At 47.3% G+C, this 20350-nt stretch overlaps 1 protein-coding gene across 3 annotated transcripts; it reads right to left on the bottom strand.

The window, feature by feature from the left end:
* Positions 1 to 690: 690 nt before the first annotated feature.
* Positions 691 to 19772, bottom strand: GTPBP1 (GTP binding protein 1). 3 transcript variants are annotated; one of them, XM_058804630.1, is made up of 13 exons: positions 19569 to 19772; positions 14279 to 14390; positions 11918 to 12098; positions 10542 to 10890; positions 9986 to 10109; positions 7952 to 8066; positions 7350 to 7494; positions 7025 to 7207; positions 6017 to 6152; positions 5292 to 5470; positions 4595 to 4792; positions 3446 to 3487; positions 691 to 3015 (listed from the first exon to the last, which is right to left on the bottom strand). In XM_058804630.1, exons 1-13 carry the CDS (start codon positions 19761 to 19763, stop codon positions 2923 to 2925), a joined length of 2052 nt encoding a protein of 683 aa, XP_058660613.1. In that variant the 5' UTR covers positions 19764 to 19772; the 3' UTR covers positions 691 to 2922. The 3 variants fall into 3 exon arrangements, with proteins under 3 accessions (XP_058660613.1, XP_058660614.1, XP_058660612.1); XM_058804631.1 differs by lacking the exon at positions 3446 to 3487 and having other exon boundaries at positions 693 to 3015; XM_058804629.1 differs by lacking the exon at positions 691 to 3015 and having other exon boundaries at positions 3023 to 3487.
* Between the last annotated feature and the right edge of the window lie 578 nt (positions 19773 to 20350).

Genomic DNA, 20350 nt, shown 5'->3' with positions numbered 1-20350 from the left:
AAGGCTGAAAAATGGGAAACTGAAGTGGCTTGAGGAGGGTCACAACCTTGCCTGCCTAACCTGGGCTTGGAGGAAGGTTTATGTTGAGGAATACCCATGCAGCTTCTCCCAGAAGGCCACGCTAGGGCCAGGCTTGCTCTCTGCTGGCCCTGGACCAGCCCTCTCCAGGAGGAGAAGGGCTGTGTGGGCCTCAGCTCTGGCTACCACAGCCCAACACTGACCTATGAAAGGGCTGTGCAGAGCAAAAAATGCCTTTGTGACCCTCTGAGATCAACTGAGGATAAAGAAAAAGGCTCCTTGCAAACCCTGCAGAGTCCCACTGTATTTGCAGAAAGAGGTGAGGTGCATGTCCCAGGAAGCACAGGTAGGCAGGCACTGCAAGTGCTGAGCTAATGCTGCATCCTTTAGCAGTTTCTCTCATGGGGCTGGCCCCAAGTGATTTGCTAGAGCTGCTCTTCACACATCTCACACAGCACAGCTCACACCACACCCGTGTTCTCATTTTACCACTCTGCCCCTGAGGTGCACTTCATTTTGGCTAGAGTAAAACCTGTCAGGGCTGTGCAGAAGCTCAGTAGCAGCTCTCCTGTGCTGTGCTGTGCCATGCCCTGCCCTGCTGTCACTATAAGCACAGCCTCCTCTTGTAGCCAGCAAAAGAATCTGGAGCCAGGCAAACCTGCTTCCTCGGGACTTCAGCCTGGTTTTCCAGAGAGACAAAAATCAGGAAGACAAGACAAATCAAGACTTTTACTTGGAACAAACTTTTTTAAAATTTATTTTATAGATCACACCAGCCTGAGTGATCTGTAAATGCTGGTCACAAAAGAGAGATCACACCACCTCCTTTGCACAAATTGAAGTGAACCTTCTTTCAGTCTCGGCAGTCTCCTTCACTTGGAGCACAAGGAATGGAGAAAGAGAAAACCGCCTGGAGCTCCCTGCTCCCTTCAGAAGCAGAGGGCAGTGAAATCAGATGCAGTTTGATGCTGCTACAGGGCCAGAAGACAAACAAGCCAGGCCCTGGTGCCCTGCTTAGCCACACCTCACACCCCCTCACAATGCGGGTGCTATTAGTGTTGTAGCCGCCTATAGTTCCTCCCTCGCCAGGAGAGTGCTGGTATTTAGGCACATAGCTTGGAAAAGGACTGTCTGACCTCCCCTTCCACCCACTGCAGTCTCTAAGGCAAAGGATCCTGCTCTCCAAACCACCTTTCTTGCCTCTCCCGTGCCGCTTAATGCTCTTGGAGTGCTGGTGTTGGCAGCGGGAGATGCGCTCTGCCACTCAGCCCGCCTGGAAGCCCACCCCGAGCCACAAGGTGAGCTGCAAAGAACTCCACACAGGTGACAAAGAGTGAGGAACAGGAACAACCTGCTAAGGAGGGACAGAAACTTTGCAGTCTCTCTCTGATTAAAATAAAAGTCCTTCATTGGAGGAGGAAGCCCTCGGAGAAACCGAGCCTGACCGCGCCTGCTGGGGGGAGCCATGATTTGCTGAGGATGCCATCTCCTCCTCAAAATGCTACCACGCTCCCAGAGCTCACCACAAGCTGGCAGAGGATAATTCCTGTCCTCACCAGAGCCAAGGGAGGAGGTAGGGTTAGAAGAAAAGAGATCAAAATAAGCAGGGAATCAATCACTTGAAAAACTCATTAAATGGTTAAAGAAACCATTCTAACAGTAATTCGTAAACTGTGCTTGCAGGGCTTTCTCGGAGAAGCCAGAATTTCTCATTAAGAAAAATAAAATCTTTTAAAAAATTCAGTGAAAATCAGAAAAATTACCATGTACGTCCAACCTTGAAAGCACTTCTATAAATTTGGTACCAATTTGTCACTGCCCTCTTTGGCCAAGAGGGGAGAAGACAAATCCTACTTCTGCCATGGCAAAGTTTGGCCAGTGAGTTCCAAAAAGGTTTTGGAAATCTTGGAGTAAACAAAATGAAGGAAAGGTCATGTTAGCCTGGTGTCTCTGTTCCAAAGGTATCTTACCACCTGTGAGCTCTGTCCGCCCAGGTGAGAAGGCTTTCTCTGGCTCAAGGACGGACTGAGTGCTCCTGCACTGTTCTTAATACTGTCAGTGGAGTTGCTGCAGCCTTGGGAGGCAGGGAAGATTTGCTCCAATGTGCACTGAACAAACACTGGGAAAAGCAGCAAAATGGGAAGGGGAACTGGGTGGGTAAATGTCTGCCCATTTCACTCTGTCGCTAGTTAAAATTTTAAGTGCTTTCAACATTATTTGAGAATATTGAGCATAGGATCCCTGAACTTAATATCAACGACTGCTTTCCAATTTGTTTCCCTCTTAGATATCCAACTAAGGAACTTTCTCACCATCTCCTTCAAACTTCAGTCATTACAACATTAAATTAAATCCACTTAGAAATAGTTTAAGAGGGAGGGAATCCAAAACATATTTGGCACAAGGCCACAGTGGTGATGAAACGATGTTCCATGGAGCCATCCTAAATAACCTGTTTTAACCTTTGCAAGTCTGAAATTTCTGGCATCTGATAACCCCTGGATCTGAGACAGCAAATAGGGGAGAGCAGCAAGTCCTGTGGACAGAAAGGGGTGAGGAAGGAGGGAGGCAACTAACTGGCTCTTTGCAGCTCTATCCAGACTCCCCTCTCATCTTCATGCACACAAAATATAATAAAAACTAACAAGAATAAAAACTAAGCCCATGATGTACAAAAATGTGTCGACAGGGGGAGGAGGAAGGTGTCAGTTACTCAGTTCTCTGTCTTATCACCTTCATTAGCTTATAAATTATGCTCCTCTCCATCGCTTCCTGCAGGGAGGAGGGACGATTCTTCTGCAGCCAATCAGCTGGGATGGGTTTTGGTTTACGCTGCTCTGGATCTTTTGGATAAGAAATGAAGGGATGGGGAGGAATTCTTCAGAGAGAGGAGGAATAAGAAATTCAGCAGCCACTGGCAGGAGTCACACAGGCTCCCTGAGATTTCACTTTATGGCGCTGACCCCCACGTCGACGGCCTCCTCCTCCAACTTTTGACTGGAAAACAAGACTGACTTTAGTGCAAAGCAACCCCTCAGTTGGGATATCAACACAGCAGGAATTCAGATGGATCACACACACATTCAGACAGTGGCAGGGCAGTTGTGACTGAACAGCTTTCTACCACTGCAAGAAGGAGATAAGGCAGGAGGGAGACAGACACACCATGAGGGAAGGAGGAGAGACAGATGCACCATGAAGTTTTGCCCCTCAAGCTGGGAGGACTTTGATTTCCCAAATTTCTAAATGCTTCACTCCCATGAGAGCCAGTATGTGCCATGGAGTTCAGCATACAGGAAATCAAGGCCTCAGGCTCCCTTGACTTTGTACAGAATTGAAGGAGAGCCCCCCACCCCCTACCATGGCTCTCTACCTGACTTTTCCCAACCTCAGCAAACCCACTGTTTCTCTCTGAGCAGCCAAATACCTTATTGCCCTCACGGCTGTGGGGCTCTTCATCCAGGGCAGGCTGAGGGGACGCAGCAAGGAGAGAGAGGAAGACATAAGCAAGAACAAAAGCAACTCAGAGTCTCAGGGGAAGGGATGAAACAAAGAGCAAGCCAGGACCACTACTTACAACCACAGTGACGCTACAGAAAGACGAGGATGAGGTGAGGACTGGGGTGAAGCCCCAGGCATATGCAGAGGGAGAGAACCCCTGCTAGGGGCCCCCTTTGATGAGCAGTCTGGCTCAAGAGGGTGAGATTTGACCATGGCAACTAATCTAGCTAGAATTAAGAAGGGGAGCACCCTGTCACTTGACAGAGTGGGTTCCTGAACCCTTCACTTCCTGAGGAAGTACCCTCCAAGAAAAGGACCTTTCTTCTATCAGTAATAAAGCTGATCAGTAGGCCTGCAGTGAGAATTGAGTTTCCATTCCTTTCAGGCCAGGTAAAAGATTAGGTATCCTCCAGGGACAAGCTGAACTGAAGTTCTACCCAACAAAACAACCCGGATAAATTTCTCTAAAGAGAAATTTAAAGTCTTTCCTTCTTCTTGGATGTCCCCTCCTGATTTTTCGACAGGGCAGATGACCTGTACCTAATACTTAGGTTGTAATTTCTCTAGTGTAGGGATATTCTACCTCTCATTCAGACATCAAAGACTTGTTCTGTGACTGGTTGTTATGTGTTTCACTAGTTCAGCTACTGGGTATACAGAGACACTTCTTCATTGTGCACATGGTCAAAGCAGTGAAACACATTGCCAAGGGACATTGTACAGTCTTCCTCCCTGGGAGGTTTTTAAGACATGACTGGATAAAACCCTGAGCAACCTGGTCTGACCTCACAGCTAATCCTATTTAGAGCAGGAGGTTAGACTAGACACTTCCTGAGTCCAACCTGAACTGTCCCAGTACCCTGAGCTGCTGTCTGCTGGAAGGTCAGCCATGGAGTCATCCAGACATCAGAGAATTATGATTCCTGCTGTGAGACTACTTATATTTCTATTTGTTCCTGTGGCAAGGTGAGTTCAAGGTATGAGGGGATAATACTTCTGCTTTAGAGCACCCTTCCTCAACAGATGAAACCATGACACAAACAGCTAAGACAGAGATGGTATTTTCCTCACTTACCAATGGTTGCAGGGCAGTAGGTGTTAGTGGTGCTGCAGCTGTTGAGGGGGCCTCATCCCCAGCTGCTGGGCCTCCAGCTGCCATCCCAGCGGCGGGAACACCATCCTCTCGTTTCGTAACAGCTCCCTTCTTTGTTGACTGCATCTTGATCTGCTGTGGCTTGGAGTTCATTGGTGAGTTATTGGTGGTCTGGAGTAGCTGCAAATTGCAAATTGCCAAACTCAGCATTAAAATAGCCAGGATGATCTGGCAAGGTTCAATGCTGCTTTTTAACAAAAAGCCTCTGGAGAATTTTTAAAAGTAACCACAAAGAGAAGGATGCAGCAGCAGCGGCTGTTCAAAGAAACCTAGACCTCTGATCTTCCACCCTTGGAAAGGGCCACTTGGCTGAGGTGACACTCTAGCCTCCACAACATGACTCAAATGGAGCAGCTACAGGATGCCAGAAAGAGACTGAGCCTTAAGAACCAGCAGCATATGGCTCAGCCTCTCCCTTTACCTTCCCTCATTCACACCAGCTAAAGACCCACCACATGACAAAGCACATCGGTCATCCTCGACCCACGTCAGGCCTGATGCTTTTGGTTGACGCACAACCTCTCCCCTCAATCTTCCAGAGCTATCTGGATTCTCCTGCTGGCTTCTGAGTGCAAGAAGTCACTAATGGGCAGAAGCAGGTGGGACTCGCAGCCCTTACCTTAGTGATGGTACCCACGGCTTTGGTGCGGCCTTCCCGGAAGACGAGGCGCTGGTCTATGTGTAAATACTCCGGGGTTTTGATGAAGCGGAAGTGCACGGTGGCCTTGTCCCCTGTGCGCAGGCAGTCCTTGTCCATGCTGAGAATCGTGGCTGTCTGACGGATGCTGCCACAATGCACTGTCAATGTAAAGCACACAGCTTTCAGCAGCCAGGCCCATTAGTGGAACCAGCTTCAGAGACACATCTGAGGCAGCTCTTCACCCTACAGCAAAGACTGTATGGGTTACGCAGCTGCCTCTGTTCCATCCCCAAAAAGAACATGCACATCAGCTAGAACAGCTGCCTTCAAATCCTGCCTTCCCTGAAGTACCCTCAACAGAATCCTACACACCAAGCAGCTGGGCTGGAGGACAGCACACAAAACGAGCATCAGCACTTTCTATCAGCACTTGAAAGTGAAGAATCTTTGCACCATGGAGATACAGCACAGATAGGCTCCAGATACATTTGAGAGTACATATCTCCTTTTTACCTTACAGCTACCCCACTCTCCTCTGTAAGCACCCTTCCCTCTCCCTTCCACAATGCTGGGAAAGGCAAAACCAGGAACTATGGCATATATTCAGGTTGACAGAGACATCAGGAGCAAAATTGTCTTAGGCTAGATCAGATACAAAATGCTACCACTGGGAAACAAAGACAATCCAGCACTGACACACGTACCCATGGCCTGGTATCGTGGGCTGATGGTCGTGGGGTGATGGAGCACCAGAATCTCTGCTTCAAACTCCCACGACGCTTGTGGATTCAGGCGGGGTGACACCATCACCATGCCTTTCCGGATGGAAGAACGCTTGATCTGAAAAGCAGAGACACAAAAAACCTTAGCATGATTCTCTGGGGAAGAAATCTGCTGCTCTGCCTGACTGCATCCAGCAGAATCCTAAGGGATTTCATAGATACTACCTCATGCCCAGTAAAAGGCAAAGCAAGAGGTGCAGAACTCTGTATGTTATGTATAGGATACTATACATAACTGTATCATAACTGTATGTTATGTTATGTTATGTTATGTTATGTTATGTTATGTTATGTTATGGATATCATGTAAAGGTTGTAAAAATCAAATTCAGCTGAAGTTTATAAGGAAGCTTTAGAGTACTGGAAATGCTGGACACTTGGCACATTTACTTCACTGATCCTTTAAAAGCAAAACCTACATCCTGGTTGCACATTATCCAAGGAAATCTCTCCTAAATCATGATGTTTGTTAATACAACATTGTAAGCCTGATCACATAAAGTATGGTGTAGGTTAAACTATATCCCCTTAAAATCAGTGAAGATTGACAGAAACCTTTCGCAAGAGGAGTAATATCAAATATTGATTTTTAAATCCCAAATCATGCAGCTGACCCTACAAGCCAAGAGTAGTGTAAATACACTGTGCAGGCTACTAATACAGTTCCAGCACAAAAGGAGACTTTTCTTGAAATTCCTCCACTTTATTAGATATCTCTAGCATCATTATCTAGTGGCATTGCTATCCCCTGGCAGCTGCTAGGAGGAAAAACCAGGATGTGGAACCACAGAAGTTCTATGGGATTCCATTCCACTGCAACATGAGGCAGCTGATGTTTACAAAAACAGCCTTATTGCAGCTGATCTTCTAGAACAATCTAAAATTAGGAGGGCAGTTCCTGTTCTGGGGGTCTGGAGGAGATCACCTCACCTTCTTCAAGGCAAAGGAGGCAGTCTGGCCTCCCCGCACCTCCTTGACGGGCATCCTCTTGCGGTGGATGGACTTGACAGCAATGGGGAGGAAGTTGCCAAGGGGATCTGGCCCCAGCAGCAGGGTGTCATTTAGCTTGATTAAGCCTCTCAGCGTCGTCCCAGAGACAACTGTTCCTACACCCTATGCCAAAAAAGAAAAAAAAGTAATTGTGGTTACTCTACCAGGCCAGCAGCAGAGCTCTAGAACTCTCCTCTCTAGAGAAGATCCCTGCTTCAGCCTAAAAAAGGGAACACAATGTTCTTCCAAACACCAGGATCCTTACCGGGACAGAGTAAGTATCATCTATCTGGAATTCTGCTGGCTCTTCTTCCCTGTAACTGGTCCGTGGAGACAAGAGATTAAGAAACATCTTCAGCAAATCTAGATTCTCCCCAGTAACATTTGAAATCTGGAAAATTGGGCACATCCTGTAAAGGAAAATTGATGAAAATGGAGTTAGTTCACTTTCCTACCCGGCTTTCCACATGTAGGGAGACATCCAAAATCTTGGGACTAATTCAATATACTGTGCTAGAAAGGGAGAGCCTGGCAAGTAGTCAGATGCACAACACCCCATGTTTGAAAACCTGCAACATTGCCTCTGCCTTCCAATGAAATTTGGGAAAAGGTGTAAGGTTCTGAAGAAAGGACTGAAGGAAGCCAAATGCCCTGCTGTCTTCTGCAGACTGCCCAGAAGCAGCCTCTCATTTCTGCCTCAGAGAGGGGAACACAAGCAGGTCAACCTCAAAATCAACACACTCTTATGGAACACACTCCACATGGCAAATGCAACCTTCACACATCTAGACAATGGGACTCTCTGAATCTCCTCACCCAGTCTCCACATAGGATTGAAAGAGAATCATTCTCCTCTACTCCAGTTACCTCTCTGAGCTGAAGTTGGAGGCTGTTACAATGACATCATCCTTGCTCTGAACCAGCACGGGAATCTTCCTGCACCCTGGGGACTTCAGCAGTCGCTGTAACAGCTTCAGGGTTTCTTAAAGGGTGAAATGAATATTGTTAGGGCAGCATCTCCCCTCTTTACAAATCACCTTTGTGGGGTCTCTCCCCACAGGGAGACAGGTGCTCTGGCCACAGATAAGACAGGAGAAGATGGCTAAAGGTGAGACTGTGAGTTTGCTGCAGCCCAGGTAGGACTTAGGAGCCATTCCATCTTCTATTTCATGCCAGCTAGCCCGCTGCCAAGCGACGCCATGAACAGACAGACAAGTTTGCAGTGCTGTGAAGGAGACGTTTTTGTAGCTGTCTATTAGTAGCTTTAAGCAGTTACAAGGTATTTCCTCTTTCTAGAAAGGATTTTTCATAGTGTATTAATTGAAAATCACAACTCAGTCACAGAAATATTTGAGAATATGCTAATTGCAAATCAATTTTGACCAAACAAATCTCAATACATTTTCCCTGGCAGTCAACTTGCCACAGGAGGCTGGAGAAGCATGAAAGAGGTAAAGATTATCATCACAGACTAGGACAATGTGGGTGGACCACATTAAGAAATCTGTGTTTTGGAACAAATCTCATGGCTCCCAATTTTCAGCTTTTGCCGCTTTTTAACTTATTTTCTAAGCCTCATATCCAGCAGCCAGCAGGGTCATTACCTGATGCACTAGTATCAACCTCCTACAAAGTGCCTGACAATAAATAAAGAAAAACCAGAAAAAGGTACTAAGGGCTTAAAAGAGCAAACCATTTATGTTCTACAATTGTCATCCAATTAGACAGGTTTTTGTAAACAAATGATTGCCTATGGGAAAGTAATGTTTTGGATACAGAAACACAAACATCTAATCAGGCCATCTGCTCTTCACAGACATACTTGAGTCAAATCTTTAGTCTATTTACTTTAAACAGAGCATGTCACAGGAGTAGCTTCTCCCAAGAGCAGCTCTTCTCTCCTCACGCTGAGCCAAAGGGTCTCCTTCCTTCCCAGTTATTATCTTATGGTCAGGCCTTACATTTCTTTTGCCAAACATCTATTATAGAGATAAACAGATTATCATCTGATCACATGCATCTATTTGCCTGAAACATATTTAGGATTTTTATAATAATGCACTGAACTACAGATAGTACCAGGAGCATTCACTTCTCTGATTCTTAGGACTGATTATCAAAAAAACCCATTGCTCCAATTAACCACAGCACGTTTCTGAAGGCATGAGAAATGCTTAAAGGGAATTTTAAAAGTGAGAATAGGTAACAGCCTACAAAAAGCATCATGCATGGGTTAATGGGATACTGCTGGGGTTAGAGTTGCTTCTTTAATTCTGCTGAGAAAAAAATCACTAGCCCATGCTACTTATTGCCATCCCTGCTTGTGTCTAGTCCTGCCTCACAGCCTGCATATGTAGCTGCTTTAAACCATGATTTATTAAGTGTTGGTTGGTTGTTCAGACAAGAGGAAGGAGCTGCTGTAGTTATGCCAGCATACCTGAGAAGTGCCCAGGTGAGCAGAAGGTAACAAGCAGTTGCCCCTTTACCAACAGCAGGGGGAGATCAAGTGCAATCACAGCTTAAGATCACACTCGAACTGTGGGCAGGGAGGAAAGCAGCTTTCAAAAGAACTTCCAGACTTTCCCTCCATACCCAGAGAGAAAGCAAAGCCCAAACCCCAACTGTATGCTGCTCTTCTTAGAGCTCAATTAGGCAAAACCTTGTAGCAAACACTTTTGGGCTGCTAAGTTGAGTCCCCAGCATGGATAAGTTTGACATAGTGAGTGTAAGTCAACCACCTGCAAAATGAGCAAGGGAAAAGGATAGATTTCTGGAAGGTGTTTAGAATGCAGTCAGAACCAGATTAAGCAGCTCTCTTCCAGCAGTAATTGCTGAACCCAAGCAGAGGACAGCAACACACAGAGGTCAGAAACAGCCCTGGAGAGAGCCTGTAAGACTCACCTTGCAGGATGTTGGCAGGGCACATGTCAATCTTGGTCACCACAACAAAGACAGGAACGTTAAGTGCAAGCGCCAGGCCTAAGTGCTCCTTGGTCATTCCAACAATCCCAGCATTACTCCCAACCTACACCAGGGATATAAAATACAGGGATGTTAATGTTCCTGCTGCAGTAAGCTGGATTACCAAGAAGGCCTTGTGTCACACATGCAGTAGACTGTGGTTAAGTTACAGATGTGCCACTGGGGCCATATGACCAGACTCAGCTCATCTCAGATGTTGCTGGACACTGGCAGAGGACTGACTCATTTCTACTCAGTTTTAAAATTCAGAAATCCTTCAATTTTCAAGAATCATCTTGGGCCTGTCTGGGACTGACAGTTCTGGGGCACTTGCCTCACAGTACCGGAAAGAGAGCCACAGAGGCTTCTGCTCTCCTGTGAGATGCTGCCTCCCTCCAAAACCCACAGGCACTTTGCAACAGGAAAGAAGTCGAGGCTGTTAAAGCTGTGAACAGCCCCACTCCAGCTGGTACGGTCCATCTTTCTTGCTACCTACCATAAGCATGCAGAAGTCAGGCAAGTGGCCAGTCATGCCAAAGACTGTGGTTTTCAGGTATTTTTCGTGACCAGCCAGGTCAATGAAAGTAATGACCTTGGTGGATTTCTCACAGATCTTTGTCCATTCCAAGCTGCCACCGTGGCTGTCAGGTTTGTTCACCACGTTGCCCTCGCTGTCGAAGCCCAGAATGTCATTGCCCACGCTGCTGGTGCGGCCTGACTCGATCTCGTGCTTGTGGCGGAAGAGCTTCTGCCGAGCAAAGCCGCGGCCATTGTCTAACTCGCCGTGAGTCAACACACCCAGCAAGGTGCTCTTCCCTGCGTCCACATTGCCAACTACTGCTACCCTGCAGGGGAAAGGAGAAGCAGCCTGGTAAAATATGGTACCTGAACAAATGAACAAGTGAGCCAAAAAACCCAAACATCACTGCTCCTGCAAATAACTGGCTTTTGCTCCCTATCCTTCAAACAGGGATTAAAAAATGTTAGAGCCTCACAAGCAGAGCAGAGATCCCAGACTCTGGGGACTGGGATGTGGAAGATTGCGGAAACACTGTCACAGGTGTCCATAACAGTGAACTGAATGTGACGTTGCTTGATGCCACACAGAGTCTCTATTCCAACTCCTCGTCTCTGCAGTCCAACATAAACAGTGTGACAATTCAAAAGGAAGACTAAATCCCAACTTGGTCTAGAACACCTCTGCCTTTCTCACATTTCTTATGTTGCAACAGCACCAAGCGCTAAGAAGAGCACAAAAATTAAAATTGTTGTTCCCAGAAAAGGATAAGCTAAAAAAAAAGTGAAATATTTTAGGAGAAAGCCATGTCCTACAGCAAGTTCCTTCTTTGATCAATGTGGCTATTATGGCTGTTGGCAAATGTTGGAAATCCTCTCCATCTAGGTCTGGGCAGACTCTCAAGTCATGTTACATAAGCTAGTATAAGTCCATTAAAATGTGACTTGGATCATCACAGTCTTGGAACAGAACTGGACCCTTTGTCAAAAGTATTGTGTTCCAGCAGTGTGCATATATACACACATACATACCAGCCACATGTGCACACGTCCTCTGGCAACCCAGCACACTAAAAGATGCCCCCACCTGTGAGGTTGTCACCCAGAGAGCCAGCCGTCACCCAGCCCTCTGCTGAACACAGGCAAATTTCCACCAACAGTTTGCTCACAAAAGAGACAGCAACAACAACAAAAAGGCAATTTCATCAGCAAGGAGTGGTCAAGCTTGACTCCCTTTGTTGGGTAGCTCCAACACCCAGACCTGAAGCGGCGTTGCTGGCTCAGCACCACGCACTGCTCACAGGGTAAAAATGCAGCTGAGCTGCTGACTAACCCTGTCTCCACCCAGCTCCTCACCTGACCTCCAGGAAGTCGTTGTCACCCACACGTTTCCGAACCAGGTAGTCGCGCACCTTGCCCCCGGCCTCCTGGTGCTCCCTCAGGAGGATCACGTCTGCCTCGATCTGCTCGGCCATGCTCTTCAACGTGGCATAGGACGCCTCCATGTCTGCCTCGCTCAGCCCGTACTCAGTCCCATCTGGTGTGGTGTGGGGGAGACAAAGGCAGGCAGTGAGCACCACCTTGCAGCAGGCACAGCATTGTCATCCTGCCTGCGACTTGCACACCCATCGGGATTTATGTGTGGACCAGAGGTGTCAGCCATGTACACAGAATAAACACCCTTGGCCCAAAATAAAAAGGGATGGTCTTCACTCTAAGTCCTAAATGACAGTAGAAAACCGCCATCTTTAATCTAGAGGAGCTTTCTTCACAATCTTTACAAGCAAATATGTAGGAATTGGCAACAAAGACACATTTCTAATTCCCTTACTTCACCTGCTGAAGGTACTTTGTGTCCTTCAGTCAGATAAAGTATCTCCTCTCCCATTGCAAGAAGAGGTAAAGCATTAATAAAAGGAAAGTTCTGAGTGAAGCATCACCACAATTAGCCAGTAAATGTGGCACTGCAGCTCACCCAAGCAAAAGAGCTGACAAACCACACCAGTGGCAACTATCTAGACAGGGTCAAGGAGATCACTATCTCTTTCCCAATCCAGGTGCTGTGAAGGTGCACAGATTTGACCCCAGAATCTCCTCTGTGGGTGAAAAAAAGCCCACAAAACAACAAACAAAGGTGGAGAGCCACACTGCCCCTGGATGACCAAAGTTATTGCCATGTGTACATGCTCACATGCATGGCTGACTCATCGGCTGGTAAGCAGGAACTGTAGTTTGCATGAACTTATCAGCATTTTAATTACTGCCCAGCTCTAAAACCAGCTGAGTTACTGGGCAATTTCCAACCTGGCTCATAAGCTGGCTGAGACTGAGGAAAACTAAAACAAGCCTTGGGTTATAGAAGGGGAATGAGAAGTAGGGGACAGGAGATAGCAAAACCCAGGGGAGAAAGGGAAAGGTCACTACTGCTGAACTAATAATCTTCCTATGGCAGTCTTCAATTGCTTCTCAGTCAGCTGACCTGCGTATCTGGGATGATCAAAATCACACATGCTGAAAGGGAATGAGAAGGAGTGACAATGGCAGAGATATCAAGATCCTTTCTCTGTTGAAAATATCCCCATCTTCCTCAACTACACTGCAACCCAAAATGAAGTCAGAAGTTTAACCGCATGTTTTAAGAAACAAACGCCTATTTCTAAGTGAATCACTGCAACAGCTACCAGCTAACACTCTCACAAGGTATCCTAGAAAAGAAAGCAGGTACTAGCCTGTCTAGCTAGATCTCCACTGCAGATGTGCTTATCCCAAACACCAAGGATATAGTCTACATGTGGGATGAACACTAGCCATCTAATTCTGGCTTCTCCTCTGTGTTGGCTGCTTCACAAAACTCCATGAAAACCCAAAAAGCACACAGTTCTGGGCTTACACTCCCTCTGTCCATTATTTCAGCCAGTCCTGGCAGGGTTTCATACTCCTCCTCAAACACAGCAAATGTCTGATCATGACAACTTCATATTCAGTAAATATCCAGTGTTCTTGAAACATGTCTTTTGCCTTATGATAACCATAAACAATTATTTGATACTCAGAAATGTCTATTTCAAAGCAAGGGCATGCTTTGCCCTTTACCAGCATTTACCAGCATCAGATGCAAATACTGGAACTGTCAAAAAGAACAAAAATGTAATCCATGCTAACTGCTAAAATCTGCAAAGGCAAATGACTGCAGTCACACGCAAATTAATGTGACAGTAAAGGTCTCATGCTGAGCAAAGGAAAACCTTTCCCTCCATAGCAGACACATACTACTACAGAAAGTCAGCAGCATATATTTTGGCTATGTGAAGTATCTATCATAAATTCCTGTGGGGTAAAAATATGTTATTTCCAACAGAGCAGTGAACAAAATCAGACAGAACAAGACCTTCACAGAAATTGAGGACATCTGTACTAAAGCTGTTATTATAATTTTAGATTTTTGTCTTTTCCTGGTGTGCTCAGACAAGACATGCATTATTTCCAAAAAAGAACTTGCATAATTTTATAAAAAATATATATTTAGCTCCACTACATGAGACAGTTGTCGGCAGGGACAAAACAAAAGAATTCTGTCCCACATATTCTGCTATATTTTATGAACATTTTCAAGTCATTCTGGAAAAATAAGTGTTAACTTCAGTCTAGTTAGATGAACCAGGTTTTTCTTATAATTTTAATAATTTTTTGTTGTTTTGCTGGGGAAGCTATACTCACCTGATCCTTGTCCAATGACATAGATGGTCTCCCCACATCCCTCATCAATCCTTTCTGACATCTGCTGGAGCAAACTGTCATACTGCTCTGAAGTTGGACTCACCATCACCAGCTGGAAAAAAAGATTGAATATCTATTTGCAGATGTCAGGCAAACAATTTCTAAACCAGCTTCAGTTACAAGCACAATCAATCTATGTGCTTTATTGAAAGAGAAGGACTCTTTTCCCAGGACCGCTTTGTGGTGGTTTGGTTTTGTTTTTTAAACCAGTTTTGCTGACAGCTACTTCCTTGTGACACTGCATAAGATTGTTTGTCTGAGCTCAGAGTTCATTTATGCAGGAAAATACACTTCAAAGCAAGTAAGAATACCAAGCATCTCATTTTGATGTAACCAGTGTTTAAAAGCCACATTTAAGTGAACACCCCAATGTGTTTTCATTCAAGGAAAACAGAAAGGGGAGCAGATATTTTCTCCACAGAAATTCCCTAGCTGGGTACCACAATCTCTGCTGCAAAAAGTGCTGCTGCTCCCCTGAAGCATGACTGGACAGCCAGAGAAAGCCAACCAGACCTCACCGCAGAGAACACCTGGGCACCAAAATCCAGAGCATCTTTTAAGTCTTTCACACATTTATGTCCCCTTCTGTTTTCTGAGGGGGCAGAAGGAAAGGAGAGAACACAAATAAGCATTATTTTCAAATTTTAGGTACTTTACACAATGGTACCGAGGGGCAGACATGCAAAAGCAATTTGTATGAGCACATCTGGAGGTTTCAGCAGTGGAGAGCGGCAGTTCTGTAGGCCAGCAGCTGTGCTACCAACAAACTTTGACTGCAGCTATTGCAATAATCAAACTTCCTTTGCCCTTCCCTGCAGGAACATCAAGGGAATGAAAAAACAAAAAAGAAACAAAGCAGGAAACGAGGACAAGAGAGTGCTTTAGGAATGATTTTTCCTAGAATGGAAGAGCATCATTTTTGGCAGAAACCTGCACTGCTCACACAGTACAGCAGAGGACACTTGCACAGAGCAGCCACAATGGTGGCATGGCAGTGACAGACCAAGGAGACCTCCATCAGCCACTCTACCTGCTCTCTGGCTGCCTCCACGGTTACAAATCTGTTGCTGGCTGAGCATCCCAATGCAGCAGCCTAAGAGCTGAAGCAATTGATACAGATTTCTGTGAAAAAGGCACTTTTAGTAAGTTATTAAAGGCTGACACCCACCAAGAGCCCTAAGGGTAGGCACATCTGTGCCAACACTCAGTGACATCCACAGCTGTCCCTACATACACGTCCCAAAAATCACACCCAGAAAGAAGCACTTCCCTTCACTATGCACTGAGACTGAAAGCTGTGCTAAATTAGATGTTTGCCTAAAACATATGGTTTAGAGCAGTTGACAATAACATCCTCAAGTCTGCCCAACAAGCCCTAACACAGCCTGACTTGCTTAGCACAGTTAACACAATGTGTTTTCAAGGAGAAACTGCCTTTACCACCACTATTACACACTTGATGAAGGCTTTTTTGGAAATATAGAATGTGAAGGAACCCAACCCCTCACAAATAATGTTGATGCAGATTTCCAAAACCATAGTGACGATGCTTGGAGACTGAAGCACAGACAGCAGGTGCTGGTCAGAAGGTTTAAGGCTGCCAAAGCAACTTTTTCCACAGATGTTAAGGGTCCCAGACAGCAGGGATGTGTGTGCAAGGGCCAGACAGCTACAAGAGATACAACCACCTTCACGTGCCCCTTTTGGACACATGCCCTACCTAAGCCTTTCAACTACTTGGCGTGGTCTGCAAAGTGTACCAAAGCACTCTGCTCAGCAAGGTCACAGTCTTTCTATTTCATGCTATAAAAGAATGAGTTTTGCTTTTATTAAATTTTCTTTCAGTTCTGTTTTCCTTTTAGTTTCATTTTCTTCTTGAGGGAAACCACTGGATGCAAATGCACTGAGAGTGAAATCAGCAACTGTTGAGAGGCTCAGTCTGGGCAGGAAGGGAAGGCTGTGTTTTGATGTGTAGGGCTCCTTTTACCCTGCAAGTACTTTCAGGAATACCTGGATGCACAGCAGACAATCTCACTCTTTAGGCCAGTGCACTAGCACAAGCCAGGGACTCAGAAAGATCTATTAAACAGGCTGTAACACACACAAAGATCAATAAAATAGCTGGGGCCACCAGAGCAGGGCAAACTAACTTCAGTTTCTTCAAGTCTCATCACCAGCTTTGTTCTTCTGAGTCCAAGTGCTTCAGCAGTGTGAGCAGGCAGGGTGCTGTAGCAAGTACCAAGGCACTCAACAGCTTGTACTGTTGTACCCTTTCCTCTGCCAGGCAGGAGGGCTGGGGGCCTCAAACAGCACAGGCTCACTGACACCAGCCCACAACACTGCTCCCCCACACTGCTGCCTTCACTGCCACACAAAGGGGCTCCTGAAGGGTGTTCCAGCAGCAGACTGCCTCCAAAGGTTACTCTGCAGCCCATGAAGTTCAGAGCTTGTACGACACAGTAGGACACCACGAGAAGTATCTGGAGATAAACCAGCAGCTTTCACGGATCACACCTTCCAATGGCACTCAGCATTACTGACAACTATTTCTGCAGTCACAGCCCCAGCCAGCTGGGTGGTTTCCTGGGTCACTGCAAGACGTGATGTGCTGTTCTGAAGATCTCTTTAGCTTCCTGGATGGAGAAAGCCTGTCCTCTGTCATCTCCTTGGTCGAAGAGAAGCCCTGCATTTTGGTTCCTCTGTTTTTTTTTGCTTTTCACCTCTGAGCAACCCCTCCATGCCTGCACTATGAATGCATGTTTTGAAGAGGCTTTCACAAAGTCAAAAATGTTCACTTTTGTTCTTTCCACTTTGTCAGGCACTGAGCAGTTATCAGTAGGAGCCATGCAGGTCTAGCAACCTCAGGTTTCCTATAGGGCAAAAAAAATGACAACCAGTTATTGTTTTATGCTTAAGACAGCAGAAGGAAACATCTCACAAGTTCAAAATGCCATCTCTCAAATCCCTTCCCAGTCTCTGGGGAGAGGTGGCTTTGCCTGCCTCCATGAGGCAGACAAACTGTAAGTACTAGGGGCAAACCCTATGTTTGGTACACAGTGCTGCCCTTTATGGGAAAAACAGAGCCTGTCATTCTGCACGGCTGGAGAGCCACCAGCAGCCATCAAGCAGCTGGGGGAAAGGCACCTTCTGCAGTGTCATATTTTGTTTTCTATGCCCTGTAGTCATACATTGTTCAGGTGCCATTATGCTCTGTTGTCAATGTAGATCTACAGTAAGTATCAGCTTCACTAATAGCCTTGTGTGCTATGGTTTTTGACCTGAAAGTTGATTGCTGCTGCAGTGTGCTGGCACTGAAGGGAAAACAAACACCCATTAAGATCAACATGGTAATGAATTTGTGCTGATGAACAGAACTGTTTCCCTGACCAGCTGACAAGGTGCACTTGATAACAGAATCCCAAAGCGTTCCTCTCTAAAAAGAGCTCAACTTACACATAGGGAAAGGACCAGGGAAAAAGTATTAACACAGCCAGGGGTGGGTCAGAAAGACCAGGACAGAACTAGCAACTATCAAACAAACTGATTGCAGTGGGAGTCCCCATTTTAAATAGGGACTGGAGTGGAAGAATTCAACTGGGAGGACAGAAAAGACTGGGGGGGCAGTCAGGTTAGCTACTGCATTCTCACCATATGACTGCTGCTTTGAGCACACAGTGGGAGATTAACTCAGAAAAATGGAGCAGAGTTCACAGTTAAAGCTCTCATCCAAGGTGGGGATGAATGAAAAGTCCAGGGAAAAGACAGCAGATGCACAATGCTGTCTGGAAAAGTTAATTATAATAAAGATCCAAAAAATGCTTACCTACCACTTCCACAGCACCTCCAGATTTCTAGGAATGGAAGACAGACTGACACCACAAATGGGAGTTTGTGGGAGAAAAGCACTCTTCTCTCTTTGCTGGAGTTTTGGTCAGGTTCCTGGCTGTCGAGAATCAGTGATGCAGTCCTTGGCATCCTCCTTGGCTCTCTTCCACAGCAGTCACATCCAAGACAAAGCACAGATCAATATTGGCATCCTGTATAAAAATCTTGTCCTCATTAAGGCACGATCAATAGATACTACAGGTTTGATTTCTGTTCTTTACTATCTTACAAGATAATCTTTGCAACATTTGTTTTAATACAGTACCATACTGTAAAATAGCCATTAAAAACAAAAAGGTTGCCATGTCCACAGACACAATTCCTCTTTCCTTCTCTGTGCATAGAGGGCAACAAAGTCCAGGACTCTGGAACAACTTAAGCTGGAAGCATGAAGAGGAGGGATGACAGAAAACTAGGAGGAAATAACAGCTATGCTGCCTTCTGGATCACATAATTACAAATGGATCAAATGAAGTTTTCAGGAGACTTTATAGTGCGAGATAGCACCACAGTACACCAAACCCGTGGCAGCAAAAGGCATACATTTAAAGAGATCAGCCAACTGGGAAAAAAAATAGAAGACAGTGACAGAAGGCAACTAAGTCTGTGGCAGGTTCTGGCACACACATATTACTACAATGTACCTTCCTGCAGGATGGGAGCGAGAATGGTTCTGACAGAAATAAGACCACGACACAGTTTTGTCACTGGATCCTAGAAAGGAGTTGCACAAGGTGAACAAGCCTTTTCTGGGTTGACTTAACCCTCTTTGCAAGATCAAACCACCCTTGTCACTGGGCTCTTATGCTCAAAAGTTACAAGCTCTGACCTCCTTTTAAGATTGTGGAGAAAGTCCCAGGAACTAGTACAACTGGCAGCAGAGATAACTACAGAGACCCAGCGCGGAGAGCAAACGTCAGCGGGACGTAGCAGCAGCTGACAGCTCCAAACCCGGCGCTTCCTGAGGCTGCTACCCCGGCTCGGGCTGGCGTTCCCCCCGAGCAGCCAGCGCGGGGAAGGCGCAGGGCGGAGCAGCCTGCCAGCCCCGTCCAGTCCCGGCCGGGGTACGGGACAACTTTGCTGAGCCTCTCCCGACCGCCTCCACACGGCACCTCTGGCTCTGCCGCCCGCCCAGGTGATGCTGGGGCCGGCGGAGCGCTCAGGGGAGCCTCCCGTCTCGGCGGAGCCAGGCGGGCCCCCGCCTCTCGCTCTCCTGCGAGGGGTGCGGGGGAGCGGTCAGGCTCGGGGGCAGGCCCCCGCACACGGCCGACCGGCAGCGAGGAGAGCGGCGGGGGCCTGGCGGGGTGATGGCGCTCGCCGCCGCCCGCCCCCCCGCCGGGCCTACCTTACTGGTGAGGTCGATCTCGGGCTCGCCGTTGAGCGCCTCGCCGTCCTCGCCGTCGAAGGCTGCGCGGAGGGGACAGGCGGCCGCCGCCACGCGAGGCCGGCCGCCCGGGGAGCCGGGCTCCGGGGCGAACATACAGGCCGGCACCGGGGACCCCCCGGGAACCGGGGATCTGCTCCGCTCCGCCGCCGCCATCTTCCCTTCCCTGCCCGGCTCTCCGCCCCGGCACCGCCCCCGGGCCCGCCAAGGCGGCGCCCGCCAATCACCGGCGGCGCAGCGGCTAAATTTGCATGTTGCCATGACGACAGTGGGTGGAGTAGTGGTTATTCATGAGGAGAGGCCACGCCCCCTTGAAGCGCGCGAAGCCAATGGGAAACGCAGTGCCAGCTCGGCTTGTTTTCCACACATACACACACACAACAGAGCCCTCTCGACGTGTCCGGAGTCCCCTGTCCAATAGGAGACCTGGGCTTCCTGACAAACAACCTCGGCAGCCAATCGAATAAGGGATCCCAAAGGTGTGGGTGGGAATAAGTGCTGCAACAGAGCCCGCCCTGGTGGGAGGGCATTCTCTCGGGCTAGCCAATGAGAATGAGGAGGCTTTTTACTGATAACTGTGTCAGCCAATGGAACAGGGCGGGAGTGCGCCTGGCGTTCCTGCAGTCCGCGGGACCGCCTGTCCCGGCCCGTCGTGCCGCCAGCTCCCGGAGCTCGCAAGGGACCCCCACCGCCCCTGCTGCCTCGGGCTCCCTATAGAAAACCCCCATGCGAGCCCACAGTGT

Source organism: Ammospiza caudacuta, chromosome 5 (assembly GCF_027887145.1).
Source record: "Ammospiza caudacuta isolate bAmmCau1 chromosome 5, bAmmCau1.pri, whole genome shotgun sequence".
Classification (NCBI taxonomy): Eukaryota; Metazoa; Chordata; class Aves; order Passeriformes; family Passerellidae; genus Ammospiza; species Ammospiza caudacuta.
The sequence above is the reverse complement of the archived record's forward strand: the minus strand, read 5'-3'. Positions and strand labels throughout refer to the sequence as shown.